We start from the raw sequence: 17,666 nt of genomic DNA, 5'->3' as shown, positions 1-17,666 counted from the left end.
ACCTGAATGTAGAGAAACATAAAGCATAGATAGACGTGTCGGCCGAAATAGATTCATTTTTCATCTGTCTGGGCATTCATGAAAACCCTTTTAACATAATTGTAAAGTGAAGACTGTGGCTCAGTGGGTCACAGCAGCATGTTTTTGAATTAGTCAGCTGTTATGTCTGATCTTTAACAGGTTTGTCTGTACGTTTTTTTTTAAGTTTAAAGAATAACATTTCCTGGAATGTTTTTAGCACTTTTGTTTTGGAGTCTTTGCAAACAGCAGTGTTGTTACTCGTCCTTGTGAAGTGTGTGTATATCTGCCAGCCTGAGGGCTCAGCCTACAGTGAAGTAGAGAAATGTTTAATTGAGATTAAAGTGAAATCTGTTTGTGTGTTACAGGAGCTGTCTGGCTGGCTGCACTACTATGACTCTGAGCTCCTGAAGATTTAGATTTTTTTTTTTTTTAAAGAAATTCCCCATCCTTGATTCCTTAATGGGTTCTCGCAGCCAAGGTTTCTTCCACCACCACCACCACCACCACCGTAGCTCCATGGTGCCCACTATGGTGCCAAGGCTGCTGCCTGAGCACGGCAGCCTGCTGGGGGGCATCGCACAAATCACCCCCAACCTATTCCTCAGCAGAGGGAACGTGGCATCCAACCGCAGCCTGCTGCTGTCCAAAGGCATCACCTGTGTGGTCAACGCCACCATCGAGCTCCCCAACTTCAACTGGCCTCACATGGAATATGTAAAGGTCCCTCTGGCGGATATGCCCCACTCCCCCATCTCCTTGTACTTCGACAGCGTGGCTGATAAGATCCACAGCGTGGGACGGAAGCGAGGGGCAGTGCTGGTGCACTGTGCGGCCGGGGTGAGCCGCTCGGCCTCTCTGTGTCTGGCGTACCTCATGAAGTATCACCGCGTATCTCTGGCTGAGGCCCATGCCTGGGTCAAAGCCCGCCGCCCCATCATCAGGCCCAACGGCGGCTTCTGGCGCCAGCTCATCGAATACGAGAGGAAGCTGTTTGGTAGAAACTCTGTTAAGATGGTGCAGACACACTTTGGGGTCATACCTGATGTTTATGAGAGGGACCGCAGGAGCCTGGCTCCGTACTGGGGCTTGTGAGATCCACAGTGAGGAGATAGAGAAGGAAGTGAAGCCCTTTTGCCCTCCTGGACTGCAGCTTCACGCATGTTCAGGACAGGTTGAGTGAGAGGCGTGTAAGTGTACATCTGTGTGAGGCTTATTTAATGAACACTGGTGCGTTTGGACAGAGGGAGTCTTAACCTTCTTCAAGCCAAGAATCCTTCGGACCAAAGGATCGACGGGGAACACAGTGATGTCAGACACCAAAACAAGATCAGAGCGTGGAAGTCTGTGCCGTCTATCTCCTGGTCTGACTTTCCAGTTTCAGTGGAGGACGAGCTCTCGGTGAAGGTGTTAGCTGTGCTCGAGACTCTGCAGCTCTGACAGTGATGCAGCTGAAGTTGTTTTCCTGACGTGATGATGTCATGTGGTGGTATTGTGCCAGTTTCGCAATAATCTTTAGTGTCAAGGGCAGCAGCATGCTCTCAATTATGGTAGCATTTAAGCTAGGTATACAGAAAAAAAATACGTAGACAAATTATTTTATTGGACAGTGAGGAAAAATGGCATACTTTAACTGAACATTCAAAGATGTTATATCTACCCTTTTTAAGGTGAACAATTTTAGAAGATGTGAGCTAAAAGTCAAGGTTTAGGGAAAGCTCCTGTGTACCACAGGGTGACCATACTATATTATTGTAGTGCTATTTGACACTGTATTAAAAAATATATATGCCACCTCAAGGGAACTGGTAGCTCTATGATAGATGCTTGGGAGAATATTTTCTATTCCACCGCCTTGTCATAGATTGCAAAAAGATCAGAGCAAGACAGAAAACACATTTTATTTCTGTGTGTAAACTCCCCTAAAAGAGCGATGTCACACAGGCTGAAGATCCTTCTGCTGTCGTCTGCTGCTGGTTGACATTTTTTAACTTTGCTGCACATCCTGTCCCACACTTCAAAAGTATTTGTAGGGGTGGGACAAAAGAATTAATACTGCAGTAAATCACAATACAGACCACCATCAAGACTCGATGATATCCAAGCGAAATCACATGAAAGTAAACAATGCAGTAAATGTTTGTTGAAACGTTTTCTTCCTACTTTAGTGGTATGTTTTCCTCTTAAGGTCTAACAGACATGTTGAAAGTATTTCCTTAAAAGATATAAAGAGAAAATGTAGCAAATTCTCACATTTTAGAAGCTGGAACCAGAGATAATGATTATCCATCTTATCGATTAATCTCAACTCATTTTTTTCAGCACTACATGTATCAGATGACTCTGTCCTATAATATATCATGTGTTGCACAATCAGCCATACTGTGATACCATCGTTAATGCAGAATGTATCGTGTTAGTTTTGTATTGTGATTTACCTTCTTGACTCTCACTCCTACACTAGTATACGTAGTATAATATCACTGTTGGGTGTGGTCATCAGACATCTCAGACCACACGCAGCAGTGATGTTGGATGTGACAGAGTGTTCAACCTACAGAGATCAGTGCAACAATGTTTTTTCAACTATAACATAATAGATTACGTGTGCTATTACAATAAAAAACAAAAGAGTACGTTCGGGGGTAAATAATTATTAGCCAGGGAAAGATGTTCTGTAATCTCACTTCTAATTATTTCACGCCCTAAAACAGTGATATTAAAATAATAATAATAATAATAATAATAATAATAATAAAAGATCTCATGTCACTGTTTGTGTTTAAATGTGTTTGGATTTATTGGAAGCAATACACCTCAAACATACAACATTTAAGGCTTTTACAGGAATAAGAATTAACATATTTTTTGGGAACTACAACATCGTCTCTGAGATGTTTTCGTATAAAAAGGGTGCTGTGTTTCCTCCTACTAACGCCTCTTGATGTTTCTTCTGCACGGCTATTTTCTCCAAGAAGAAAAACTCTGTCATTCATTTTCATATTGCTGTGGCTACAGAGCAGCAGACAGATTATTGATGAGTGCCACTTGTCTTTATTTCACTTTCTGAGGGACCTCCGGAGAGGTCTCCACAATGAATGCCATTACCCAGAGAGATGTCTGATGATGGGCCAACCACTGCAGAGTGCACAGGTGATGGGCCCAAATTACACATTGCACACACGATTTTCTCACAGCAAAAAAATAAATAAATCATCTCCTCCTCCTGCCCCCCGTCTTTGCTGTGTTAATGTGAGTACACGCAGGAGGTTTCCAAAGTCAAGCACTAAAAGCAAACACATCCTTCACCAACAGCAGGATACTATCATCTATCGTTAAAGCAGTAAGCAGAGCCATTTGCATCATCCTGAGCATCAGAGGCATGCCAGGCTCCAGTGGTGAAGGCCATGCAGAACCAACAATACTCATCAAGTCTGGGCAGTGCTTGAAGTGGGAAAAAAGGTGCCGGTACTCTCTTGCATTGGCAAATCATTATGACATTTGAGATTTCTACAGTGAAAAACAAAACTTGGAGGTATTGCTCAGTCCCTCCCCCATAGTTGCGGGCCAAAATGCCTGATTTCGCGGGAGCTTTTGTAAAAAGTTGCGATAAAAGTTGTATGTTTGATGCAATGAAGTTGCAGGAGACAGTGAAAGTTGCAAAAAAGTTGCGTTTTATTTTTTGTATAATTCTTTAAAAATAAAAATAAAACTTGTTTTGGGGAGAATAAAACTACTCTGGGCTGAGTTACTAGTAACCTTACCAAAAGGCTCAGGATGCTGCAAATGTTGGTATAATATGAAAATGGCTGGTGGATTTAAGACAAAAAAATAATAATTTATTGAATGAATGAATCAAATTTGAACATTTCTGTCAGTGGCTTGTTGATCTTTACGTTGTTAGTTCATTTCCTATCCTGGCCTGGGACATACATTCATACGGTTTGATAAAGTACTTCTCATTGCACTTACAATAACGAGCGTAGCTGTCCTCAATTTAGGTCGTTGTGTCGTCTCATCTCCTTTTTTTCCCGCATCCACTGTGTGTGTTTGTTGTGTGTGTGTGTGTGTGTGTGTGTGTGTGTGTGTGTGTGTGAGATGGGATGCTGCTACATCTTTTGCAGCCCAGTTTATCTTTAAAAACGAGCCAGCTGTTCATGGACCAACAGTCAGGCCATCTATGTGTTCCGTTACTCCCGTTATTGTTGAGGTCGGTGTCATTGACTAAGGTAACGTTAAGGTTGGTAGCTGCAGACTCCTCATTAAGGCTAGTTGTTCCGCTCACATCAACGTTAACGTTAGTTTGAAGCTCATGAATGGTACCTGATGTTTCTGGTTGGACTTGGACCTGTGTTGACGTGTCTGGCTCTGGCACACACGTTCTTTTAGTGCCTTTCTGAAGCCAGGCTAACATAATGACTTACAAACTCCACACACTTCTTTTTAGTTTCTAGGTTTTCAGCAGTGAAATCTGTTAAGGTCAGGCTGCAGGCATCAGACAGCTTTTCCGAACTAGCGACCGTGGCTAAACAAACTTCTGATAGGGTGGGCCGACTGCTTGCCTTTACGTGATTCATCAAGATCTGAGGTAAGTCACGTAGTGCCCTCTGGGTAGTGTAGTTTATGTAACGTTAGGGTCAATCTCTCTGACACTGACGCTTTCTCTGTCAGTGGTAGAGTACCGGCTACATGCAAGAAGTAGCGGTACGCAAGAAAAAGTGCAGATACGCTTAAGAGTAAAATGTAGAAGTGCCGGTACTGCGTACCGGTGAGTACCGGCCCACATCGAGCACTGAGTCTGGGGAGATGACGTTGAAGACGGCAGCAACTCAACAGGATACATCAGACACTGGTGAGCTGCAACCAACTGCTGCTGTGTGTTACTATAATCTTCATTATGTATTCATTTGTAGTTTTTTTTTATCAGTCAATTAATGTTTAGTTTCTAAAATGTGAGAAGTTAGTGAAAAGGGTCTGACGCACTTCCCTCAAGCCCAAGGTGACATATTCAGGTTGCTTGTTTTGTCGAACCAACTGTGCAAAACCCAAAGATATTGAGATTACAATGATATAAAACTGGAAAAAACATGAAATCCTGACATTTATGCCATGGCTCTGTGGACAACCACTTTAGTTTAGGCCAGGGGTCTTCAATGTTTTTTAGCCAAGGACCCCTTAACTGAAAGAGAGACGGAGCAGGGACCACCTACTACATACAGTATATTGTATAAAATGTTGAATATTAAACTGGGCCTACAATAACGTGTAGGGCGGCCTAAAGCCTTTATATACAGTATATACATTTTTTACATAGGATACTAAGCTATTAAAATAGTTGTTGGAATGATTTTTTATTTTTTTTATTTTTATTTTTTTAAGATTATTTTTTGGGGGCTTTTTCTCTTTATTACAAGTGACAGTGGATAGACATGAAAAGGGGAGAGAGATGGGGGACAACACGCAGCAAAGGGCTGCATGACTCAGCCTACACACTCTTACCGGGTAAGCTAGAGGCTGTCCCTATAAATCACGTTTTAATGTTAAACATACATGAGGCACAGTGAATCCTTAGGATGAATGGATCTGTGGATGGCCTTAGTGACTACCTTACCTATAGGCTAGTTTGCTAATAATATGTTGGATTATTTTTTTTAGGACATTTCTAATTTTTGAAAAAAAACTTTCCATAATTTGGAGGCCCCCCTGCATTGACTCTGAGGACCCCCTAGGGGTCACAGACCCCCTGTTGAAGATCCCTGTTTTAGACGGAAATATCTCAACAACTGTTAGATGGATTGATTCATGACTATACTTCATGATTTTCATGACTCCCAGAGTAGACTTGTTGCTTGATAAACAACTTTATTGATTGCCAAAAAATTCAGGGCCGTAACATTGAGGACATGTTCTCAGTATTTTGTCTTTCTATTATTTATTTTAGGGTCTCTATAAATTTATTATTTAGTTTTTACCAGATTGATGAGGAGTTTACGTTACAAATTACACATTGTGGGTTTTCAAGGTTGATTAAAATTTTCCTTAGACTAAATATATTTACATTTGATTGTTTTCAGACATCTGCATTTCTCCCTCTCATAACAATATTCTGACAGTGTGAGAGGGCTGTGACAGCTTTAAAGCTTTAGTGCGTAACTTTTTGATATTAATGAACGTCCGTTACATTCAAGCCATTGCCAAATGAGTTGCTACTAAGCTAATTAAGACTATCAGCTCCACACAGCTCTCTCTGGAGTTCTCAGCATGACTATGTTCAGAAGATTGTGGCATCCGGTGACTTTCACGTGCAAAAGCTTGAGTTAAGATAAATTACCTTTTCTGAAGAGTCCATCATGTTTTTTTAATCCTCCACGTCCTCCTTGGATACTAGCAACTGTGTGGAGGAGGGGTGGGGGCAAGTGTGCGATCACGGAAGGCTTGTATCATGTGGATGTGCTGACAGTGTTGTTGTCATTACTTAGAATTCCTCATGAGGGAGACAGAAACTACACACTATAGCTTTAAGGATGATAAAATGTACAAAAAATACAACTCAACAATTAGAATAATAAATAAAAAGGGAACATTTCTGTTATTATTAAGTCCAGTGTTGCATATCTGTCTGTGCAGGTTTTATTTCAGCCACACAAAGCAAATGACCATCTGCTATAACTGCAATGAATTACTGAATCACGGCTTTGCTGGGCTTCAAATTATATGGCCTTTAATAATTCACTATAATCGGTATGAGCTACAGCACTACTCCCATATCAATAGGCACAAATCCTGCATTTCCATTTTAACAAGGCCATACACACAAGGCCAGTTATTAATATAAACATGCTGCTTTCACCGCTGCTTCAATTTCAGGCTCTCCGCCCTCGTTAGAGTTGTAATTTGACAACCTGATTAAGCCACACAGTAACATATGCTGTTGGGTGTGTTTCAAAGTATTTATGTTTTAGTTGAAAACATAAAGGGAACAGCCACGTGGAAAATGCTGATTATTTGGCTGCCAACAGCACTTGGAAGTCTTAATAAAAGCCTCCCAGTCAGACTAAGGATCATCTGAAACACAGTAGGAGATGTTGGCTGATACAGTTTGATTTGTAGTGAAACAAGTCATTCTTCCTCAGTGTCGTCTCTGGGATGTAACACTGACTCATCTGTCCCTTGCCTTTACATCCTTAACTGTCTGAACTGATTGATGGAGCCGACACTGAGGCCACTGTTAGCCATGGAGCTATATTCAATTTGTACTGAAAATCTCAACAGTGAAAATGATTAATATTTGTGTCCAGGTCCATTATTGGTGAAATTGAGGCCTCATGAATCCACAAGTGTTGCCTTTCGGTGCTTTCTTTGATTAAATGCTGGACCAGGTTTCTATGAAAGAGAGACCTAGTGTTAAAGGATCATTTTCTCATTGTCAGCAAAACCCATGAAAAGACCAAAACCAACAATGAGTTGATCCAACAGGTACTCCAATATACCTTATTCCTCTGTGTCACACAGCTTTATTGCTGTACATACCTTATTAAAACATCAGTGAGCCTCACTGTTGCACTGGAAGAACAAGGGCACTGTAGTTTATTTGGAAATCCCACATACACTGTCCTGCTGCTGATAACTCAATGACACAATCCACAAATGAAAATAGTTCCCCACAAATGCACCATTTACTCCTTTTTGAGTAACGTTTGCTAAAAACTACAGTGCCCTGCTGTTTTAACAAGTTACTTAGCTTTTTTTTTAAAGGTCCATTGTGTAATTTTTTTAGGTGATTTTTACCAAAAAAAACTTTGTTCTTTCACAAATATGTGCTCATTCATGTGTAATTACTTCCACCAACTAATCAAAGTATTCTCATAAGCATAGAATCTGACATTCAGAATCATTCAGAATACATAGGAGCGACTCACTCAAATGACGGCCGCCATGTTGCACCTCCATCTCCATCAAGAGGGACATATCTCCATCTTTATAATACATTAACCAAAGAGGGACATACCTCCATCTTTATAATACATTAACCAAAGAGGGACATACCTCCATCTTTAAAATACATTAACCAAAGAGAGACATACCTCCATCTTTATGATACATTAACCAAAGAGGGACATACCTCCATCTTTATAATACATTAACCAAAGAGAGACATACCTCCATCTTTAAAATACATTAACCAAAGAGGGACATACCTCCATCTTTATAATACATTAACCAAAGAGGGACATACCTCCATCTTTATGATACATTAACCAAAGAGGGACATACCTCCATCTTTATAATACATTAACCAAAGAGAGACATACCTCCATCTTTATAATACATTAACCAAAGAGGGACATACCTCCATCTTTATAATACATTAACCAAAGAGAGACATACCTCCATCTTTATGATACATTAACCAAAGAGGGACATACCTCCGCCTTTCGCGCTTTTACACTCAGTGGCAGCGTGACGAATCCCAGGGAGGGAGGGGGGAGAAGATTACTCGTGACTGCTGGCAGATTTGAAAGTCTGTTGAAGATGGAGGATCACACCTATTCTCGAGGACATGTAACGGAGTCGCCAAGGAAGTTGTAAATTGTAACTATAAACATGTGTGGCCTTTTCTTTAAAGATTTCGAGTAGGAACAAACGGGTTTGGGTGAGTGCCACAGACAAGGTAGGGAAGTCAGAAAAATAAAAAATAAAAATATAGAATACACAAACTACAGTCCCCCAAATTTTATTTGACTGCCTTGTTTTAGCTAGGTGGGCCTATTAAACAATTTAGTGCTTTCTGGTATTGGTGTGAATGTTGGCTGATAAATAACAAGAAATTGCAGTAAAGATATATATGTTTGAGGTTATTTAGAAATGCACCATTTACTCCTTTTTGAGTAACGTTTGCTAAAAACTACAGTGCCCTGCTGTTTTAACAAGTTACTTAGCTTTTTTTTTAAAGGTCCATTGTGTAATTTTTTGAGGTGATTTTTACCAAAAAAAACTTTGTTCTTTCACAAATATGTGCTCATTCATGTGTAATTACTTCCACCAACTAATCAAAGTATTCTCATAAGCATAGAATCTGACATTCAGAATCATTCAGAATACATAGGAGCGACTCACTCAAATGACGGCCGCCATGTTGCACCTCCATCTCCATCAAGAGGGACATATCTCCATCTTTATAATACATTAACCAAAGAGGGACATACCTCCATCTTTATAATACATTAACCAAAGAGGGACATATCTCCATATTTAAAATACATTAACCAAAGAGGGACATACCTCCATCTTTATAATACATTAACCAAAGAGAGACATACCTCCATCTTTATGATACATTAACCAAAGAGGGACATACCTCCATCTTTATAATACATTAACCAAAGAGGGACATACCTCCATCTTTATAGATACATTAACCAAAGAGGGACATACCTCCATCTTTATGATACATTAACCAAAGAGGGACATACCTCCATCTTTATAATACATTAACCAAAGAGGGACATACCTCCATCTTTATAATACATTAACCAAAGAGGGACATACCTCCATCTTTAAGATACATTAACCAAAGAGGGACATACCTCCATCTTTAAGATACATTAACCAAAGAGGGACATACCTCCATCTTTATGATACATTAACCAAAGAGGGACATACCTCCATCTTTATGATACATTAACCAAAGAGGGACATACCTCCATCTTTATAATACATTAACCAAAGAGGGACATACCTCCATCTTTAAAATACATTAACCAAAGAGAGACCTACCTCCATCTTTATAATACATTAACCAAAGAGGGACATACCTCCATCTTTATAATACATTAACCAAAGAGGGACATACCTCCATCTTTATAATACATTAACCAAAGAGGGACATACCTCCATCTTTATAATACATTAACCAAAGAGGGACATACCTCCGCCTTTCGCGCTTTTACACTCAGTGGCAGCGTGACGAATCCCAGGGAGGGAGGGGGGAGAAGATTACTCGTGACTGCTGGCAGATTTGAAAGTCTGTTGAAGATGGAGGATCACACCTATTCTCGAGGACATGTAACGGAGTCGCCAAGGAAGTTGTAAATTGTAACTATAAACATGTGTGGCCTTTTCTTTAAAGATTTCGAGTAGGAACAAACGGGTTTGGGTGAGTGCCACAGACAAGGTAGGGAAGTCAGAAAAATAAAAAATAAAAATATAGAATACACAAACTACAGTCCCCCAAATTTTATTTGACTGCCTTGTTTTAGCTAGGTGGGCCTATTAAACAATTTAGTGCTTTCTGGTATTGGTGTGAATGTTGGCTGATAAATAACAAGAAATTGCAGTAAAGATATATATGTTTGAGGTTATTTAGAAACCATTATTACATTACATTGTCCAGAAAAGAGCATTGATTATCCAAATTCTGCTGGTTAATTTTCTGTTGATTAGTTGATACATTGACAAATTATTTTAATTACGTGTTTAAAAAAGCAAATAGATGTTTTAGACATTTCAAATATTACTACTACCAGCCTCCAAAATCCAGAAAAAGTTACTCATCATGAAGACACTATTATTATTTCAAGCTCTTCCTCTACTTTAACAGTTTAATCCTGTAATCTCTTAAAACAGCAGCTTTTATATTGTAAACTACCGTATCTTTTTTTTAATTTTTTTTATCTGTGGATAAATGGAAATGTTATTGGAAGAAAGTAAAGCAGGAAGCAACTCTATTCACAAGGGTGAAGGGAATCTTAATATGCAGAAACAGCTGTTTTTAGTCAATAATGTGATTTACTATGGCCATGAAATCCCAAAGAGCAGCAGTCAATACAGCACAGTATCCCTTCAATCTCGCTTCTCTCCCAGAGTTCAGCGTCGCTGACAATAGGCGTGAAGACGACAGGCACAGGCGGTCTGCATTTCCAATTACACATTATCATTCAGTAATTGATATGAGCATATGTAATTTTCTGTAATCCCAGTGTTCACCGTGAAATCATTTTCTGCAGGAAATGAATTAGGGAAATGGCGAGTGATAAAATGGATGTTGGAGAGCACACCTGAACACAAGTGTGAGAACGATAATGAGAATGGTTTCACAGAGCCCCCAGACATCTCATTTGATTGGCTGAGCTCAACTGCCAGCGATGGCCCGGCAGGCTTGTCAAAGGAGAATTTATTCCATTTTGTCGCAAAGTGATGGAGATGAGGCTTCTCTGGCTGGAGAGAAAGTACATTATGGAGTAAAATGACGAAGTGAAAATGTTCAGAAACATTCATGCATTTGGAAGAGGAAGCTTTTCGGCGCAAGCAGGCAGAATAATATAAAAAGCTAAGTGACTTAAATGACTAATTTCAAAGCTATAATATGCTCATACTGGAACAGAAATTTAGGATAAATGAAACCAGAAAACCAACACTAATACTTCTTGTAACACAAGTAGAACACTGATGTTTTTTCAAAAGTGTGAAAGGAAAAGGAAAAGACATTTTAGGATATACGCTTATTTGCTTTCTTGACTAGTGAGTTATGTACGAGGATCGACTCTCATGTCTTTACGCTACTTGCAAAGCGTCTGCCAGAAGCTGCTTAGCTTAGCATAGCTTAGCATGAAGACTGGTATATAGCATAGTATAGGCCTACTATACTACTGTATGACTCATTACCAGCCACAACAATGATGCTGGCATTGTTTTCACCTTGTGTGTGCGTGTGTGTGTGCGTGTGTGTCATCATGGAGACAACTCCTGTAGTGTTTGAGTACTTTGCCAGGTGTTTACATGTTGGCGGCCAGATGCAGTAACAACTCCTCTACAGGTGTGTACTTGAGCTCAACATGAAGGCCAAGTCCAAAAATTAATGTGGTCTGAGCAAAGGATGGTGGAAGTAAGGAAAGCCCCCCCACTTTACGCCCCTGGATTCCATCGCCCAAGATGGTCTGTAGTAGACTTTTTTTTTACTATACTATGATTGATGAAATAGCCTACTACACTGTATAGAATGGCATAACATGTCATGTACATCAGGAGGGGGACTTATGTTAAAATGCTGTCTGTGGATTACAGCTCAGCATTTAAAACAATGATCCCCTGCAGACTCATTAGAAAGCTTGAAAACCTGGGACTTAACTCCACCCTATGCAATCTGTGATCTTCCCGACAGGCAGACCTAAGGAGTTGTGGGTGGGCAGCCACACCTGATCCCTCTTAACCATCAAAACAGTAGCCCCCTAAGGATGTGTCCTGAGACCCCTGCTGTACTCCCTGTACACACCTGACTGTCTGGTCTACTATACTGAGACTAGACTTTTTAATGACATTCTATACTAAATAAAAACACAGGTCATTTTTGACATTAAAAGGTTTTGAATATGTTGTGCACCATAATATTGGCATGAGAGTATTATTTAAAGACAAACTTTAAAAAAATCTATGACACTTTAAATAAACTATATGCATATTTATTTATATTGCAATTACATTACAGTTAGTCATAATTACAATGCTACAGCATGACACTGTAATATACAAAAAGTGCTGCTGCAATTTTAGTTCAGAATCAGACAACTTCTTCCAGACATGCAGCTCTGGTTGCACACAATACCAAATCACAAAAACAAAATGGGTAACATCACAATCACAACTCTTTCCCTACAAAATACACAATTTGAAATATCCCAAAATGCTGAAATCTCCTTAACAGTGCAAAAAAAGAAAGAAATATTTAATGCAGTCAAATCAACACAATTCAGAAAAAGGTAAAACACCTGCCTCGTTTGAATGTTAAAGATTTCATATTAAAACCAAAACAGCCAGAGTTTCATCAAACAGACCCAACCAACAAATATAATTCAAGTACAACAATAGGCTTATGATTGACCAGCTCTGGTTCAGTGGGAACAAAGGGAGTCATGAATACAAATCCTCTCAAACAGAGGCAAAGCAACAAATATCTCAAGATGTTTACAGACTTCCTCTTCCAGTGTTTTTAATGATATTGCACACCTAATAATTTAAATATGAGTCATATCATTATTAATATTGACTTTTTCTGCAGTGAAAATCAGTGGAAATCATCTCTTAAAAGCTTTGCTAGTAATTGATTTAAATATGACCAATACAGCTGACCTAAGGGTAACAATAACACTGTAGATGGAAAATATTATACGAAAGCTTGAAATTTGAACAAACTACCAGATGTGAGTGAAAGCTGAGTTGTGATAGATAGATAGAAAGATATATTGCAGAACAAAAAAATAAAAAATAAATAGAGGAATCCAGTGACTTTAAACATCCTTCTCTTAGTCCAAGGTGAGAGTCCGTGCAGTGTGAGGTACGTCGCCACATCTGTGGATGTGTTATGTTGATTAGGCTGTGCCCCGTTGCCATGGCAGCCGCAGCCCAGCGCTCAGAGCAGGTCAGGCAGTATGAGGCCGGGGGGTTTGGGCTCCACACAGTTAATCCAGAAATTGGCACAGCTGGCATGGTACTGGTGGCCCCCGTACAGCAGCTTGAAGTTGTCCGTCTCCGAGTTGAACGCCTGTCAAAGTGAAAAGCTGAGATATTACACACGTGAATCACAGAGACAATGAACCCATCTGTGTACACAGGAGGGATGGATACGGACAAGGAGTGAGGCCCTTTCTTATGCCTTTACTCTACAGTTCTAGTGTGATGCTACTTGTTCTGGCTACTGCTGAACCGAAAAAACTACGATTTATCAGCATGATTCTAATACTGAATAAAAAAAACTAGGGCAGTCAGCATTTTCAGCATAATTTTTTTTTTTTTAAATCGCATTAATCACATGCTGCCATTTATTAATTTATTTTACACGTCACTGGGCTTGGCGTCGTGCCTAACAGCTACTATTTTGACCCTTTGCAGCACCGTTACTTCTCATCAAGCTGCCACTTCCTCCTAACACATCCTGCTGCTGCAGGCTGCAGCATGATGGAGAAACACAGCAGCAATAACTCTGAATGGAGCTTTTTATTTTCCAAAACTCCCGGATGGCTCGTAGACAAGTCTAAACCATATGCACGTTGTGTAAAGCTGAATTAAAATATCACGAAGCACGTCAAGCTTGAGCTACCAGCTACGGAGGGGGACAGTAGTTTTCACGGATACACAGCCTGTACGACACGGAGAAAGCAGCCACACTGGAACTGCTGCAGAGTGCTGCAAACGCTGTCTCATTAACTGCTGATCACTGGACGTCAGTGAGGAATCAACATTATTTAGGAGTTACTAAACACTAGATTGACTCTGGTAAGGATAGGGATTTTTAGTTTTTTAGTTAGGTACTTGGAGGAATTGGGCAATAATGACAGAGTCACACATTTTTCTTTTGTTTACACAGTAAAGTACGGGGTGAACGTCTCACAAAAGGAGAACATTGACTGGAGAGAAAACATCAGCGTAAACAAGAAATTTGTCAGGCGATGAAAATAACCCAAAATATTTTCGCAACAATGGCAGAGGTGCAAAGTGGTGCTACAAGAGAAAAACAATTCTCAATAAAGTTGGATGCTGTAGATTTGATTAAGAGTTAAGAGTCTGAAAATATGAAATATATATTAACAGTTTAAAAGTGGCTAGGAAGTTATGCTAGGAACCACATAGCAATGTGCCATTGTTTCATTAAGAGTAAAGTTGCATCATTGTCCATGCTCTGTACCAGCAGATATGGTTCAGATGATCTATTTAGTCAGAGACAAAAGTCAACAATCTCCACAGCGACAAACCTGATGCTTCATAATTTGATTTGCTTTTGTGGCTGAAAAACTGTTTTTTTGTTAAAGTTATTGTTTAAACTTGAATGATCTGATACACTGTAGCAGAAAATGATATGTGGTGATATGATTGAGTGCTGTGTGTGTGCAATCAGGAGATGCTAATGTGTGTGCATCCCTGGTGAAATACTGAAAGCTGAAGCCGGGAGAGAGGAATGAGTCATGTGCAGTGAATCATAGCTTCCCACACAGAGAGGGGAGGCGCATGCAGAAAGCAACAACTGCATACAAAATACACCACCGCAGCACACCATTAAGGGGGAACTTCAGTATTTTTCAACTTGGACACTATTTTCCCATACATTTGTGTCTAAGTGACAAATGTGCACAAAAATCTTTAAAATTTGTCCAATATTGAGCGAGAATGCTGTAACCGACAGCCACGAACCGGGCTGCAATATAATCATGTAGAGCAAATGTGCATCAACAATTTCCATCCACTAAAACGGTCTCATTGTTGTTATTATGATTATTTCTGTAATCTCGCGAGATGACGAAGAAATGAGATGAAGAAAGCGGTGTGGTATTCGAGTGGGGAAAAAGGAGTTCCTGGGAGTTTGTTGTTTTGGAGTACAGTACTTTGGTTATCTAAAAGATTTAGGTCGAGCTACACTTCCTGCAGCTTTTATAGACATTACCTTTGAATATGGACAGACTGAAGTTGAGGCTAGTTGTGCTAGCATACAGCTACAAATGGATTCAAACACTCCGGTCCATACACTGTGCCTTGTGACCATCAGGGCTACAATGGCCAGTTTTAGCTGGGATGACTACTGCCAACCAAAGCAGGCGAAGAAATCCTATACCAAAGCACATTTTCCTAAAGAAAAATGCTGTTCCAAGAACGGAGGGCTAATGCTTTTAGCTAAAGTTAATGTGTTCACCTGGCATCAGTAAGCTACATATGAAAGCATGGCAGAATAAACAACTTCTCACATACACTGAAGGTGCGAATTTTCCCTAAAGGGTTACTGTCGGTACCTGATCTGTCCTGCCTGCACGATCTGTCATGAGCACGCGCAAGATGTTCGCGTATGTGCAGATGATTATCCTGTTTTACGAGGATTTACGGCACTGCACGATCTGTTCCACGCTTCCGGTCGTAGTTGTAGCGGTCTGTCATTAGCCTCCACCGGGAAGCTAACGTTAGTTTAGCTAACAGCTAATTTTGCTAATCGCTAGCTGACAGCTTGATTCAGTCTAAAATAACATTAACTCAACTAAATACTGGGAAAAGCAGGCTACAGCTAAATTAAGACTTTACAGTAATAACTATAAAGACAAGTACTGATTGATTGTATTTTAAATGAGCACAAGTAAAGTAGAACTGACGTAACAGCGGTTATAAATTTTAACGCTTATTTTCAGGTTTTATTTTGAGGGTCTTTTAAAGTTATTAAATGCTGTCTCAGCTAGCGGTTAGCCGAATTAGCTGTTAGCTAAATGACGTTAGCTTCCCGGTGGAGGCTAACGGCAGACCGCTACAACTACGTCCGGAAGCGCGGAACAGATCGTGCAGTGTCGTAAATCCTCGAAACAGGATTATCAACTGCGCATGCGCGAACATCTTGCGCATGCGCATAACGGATCGTGCAGGCAGTACAGATCGGGTAGCGACGGTTACACTGCAGTTCGATTCACGGCTACAGCGTTCTCGCTCATTACTGGACCAATTTTAAAGAGTTTTGTTTGCATTAGTCGCTCGCAGACACAAAAGCATGGGAAAATAGGGTCCAGGTTGAAAAATACGAAAATGTACCCTTTAAGTCAAACTTGCCTGAATGCAGTCTGCAGCACAAATGCTCTTGATGGATGAAGGTCTTTCTCACGCAAACTGAATGACACATTTCCACTTTGCTATTTTTTATCCCTCACACACTCACATTTCACAAGCAGAGTGGTTTCCTTTTGGAGCCCTTTTGTGCCCTGGCCTACTTGTTTTCAATAAACCTGCACTTAACGACTGCCTAAGCTGGAAAATGCTAGAGGGAGAGGATGCTACATGAAAGGCTGGTCACACAAAAAACACTGAGTCCTCCTTTCACTGCAGAGTCTTTCCCTCTCAAACACACTGAATCATTCTTAGCCTTCACCTGTGTGGCAGTGAATATGGGCCAATATAGTCTGTTTTAACTCGACAGATGCTGTGTATTATTAAGCCTTTTCAGACAGGCAGCCATTAGTAACTCTACTCTGGAACATGAATGAGAGTATTCATGCTTTTAGCTGTGCTTGGTCAGATAAAACTATAACTAGTAATTCAGCTGACCTTTGTAGCTGCATATAAAGATTAGAGATTCAGGCTGAGCCACTACCAGGTTACATGTAGATATGATTTAAAAACTACCCTGAATCTACTATCTGGCTTTCTATACTTCTACTCTATAAGAATAAAAAATAAATGAGGCATAATTACCCTTAACCTCCTGTCATTGTCTTTAGTCAATGCCTGTAAGCACAAGAGGAGTCAGCATGTTCATTCAATGCCTGGAGCAAAGAAAATAGTGTACAGAATGAGCAGCAAGCAAAGATTCAGATCAGGTGTGTCACCAGGACAGAGCTCCCTTTTCCCAGTTTATTTGTGGGTGAAAATGTGAAAGAATCAAAGTTAGTATTCCTCAGGGCTCCTACACATTTTCCATCTCAGAATTTAAGAGATTGGTTATGATTGCTCTGAAATATTGATTTAAGGTTCCAGTCAGTGTTGCGTATGCTCATTGTAGCAGATCAGTGCAGTCAATCTCAGCAAGGTCTCTCTCCGGCTCTATCACCATTACTGCGGTGGCACTTCACTTGTAAAAGAAAATCTGTCCAGCAGATTCTGTAGAGTTGGTTTTATGTTGAAAATATCAATAT

At 40.1% G+C, this 17,666-nt stretch overlaps 2 protein-coding genes across 7 annotated transcripts in view; one reads left to right on the top strand and one right to left on the bottom strand.

Annotated features, from left to right (window-relative positions):
* Positions 1-417: 417 nt before the first annotated feature.
* On the top strand, positions 418-2,482 carry dusp14 (dual specificity phosphatase 14). The gene has a single exon (XM_078242947.1). The coding sequence runs from the start codon at positions 481-483 to the stop codon at positions 1,111-1,113; it is 633 nt and encodes a 210-aa protein (XP_078099073.1). The 5' UTR covers positions 418-480; the 3' UTR covers positions 1,114-2,482.
* Positions 2,483-12,460: 9,978 nt separating this feature from the next.
* The window catches only part of synrg (synergin, gamma), a 53,059-nt gene continuing 47,853 nt past the window's right edge, over positions 12,461-17,666 (bottom strand). For 3 of the 6 annotated variants that reach the window (XM_078245382.1, XM_078245405.1, XM_078245416.1), the window contains 2 exons: positions 17,227-17,259; positions 12,461-13,555 (listed from right to left, as the gene is read on the bottom strand). In XM_078245382.1, the coding sequence (XP_078101508.1) occupies positions 13,424-13,555; positions 17,227-17,259 (165 nt within the window). In that variant the 3' untranslated portion in view covers positions 12,461-13,423. The remainder of the gene's footprint in view (positions 13,556-17,226; positions 17,260-17,666) is intronic. The other 3 variants (XM_078245388.1, XM_078245396.1, XM_078245426.1) reach the window with 1 other exon arrangement.

Source organism: Sander vitreus, chromosome 3, assembly GCF_031162955.1.
Source record: "Sander vitreus isolate 19-12246 chromosome 3, sanVit1, whole genome shotgun sequence".
NCBI lineage: Eukaryota > Metazoa > Chordata > Actinopteri > Perciformes > Percidae > Sander > Sander vitreus.
Note: the sequence above shows the minus strand (reverse complement) of the source record. Positions and strands in the feature narration are given on the sequence as shown.

What these genes read in the sequence shown, in the direction of transcription:
- dusp14 (XM_078242947.1), top strand. Translation starts at nt 481, where the DNA reads ATGGGTTCTCGCAGCCAAGGTTTCTTCCACCACCACCACCACCACCAC.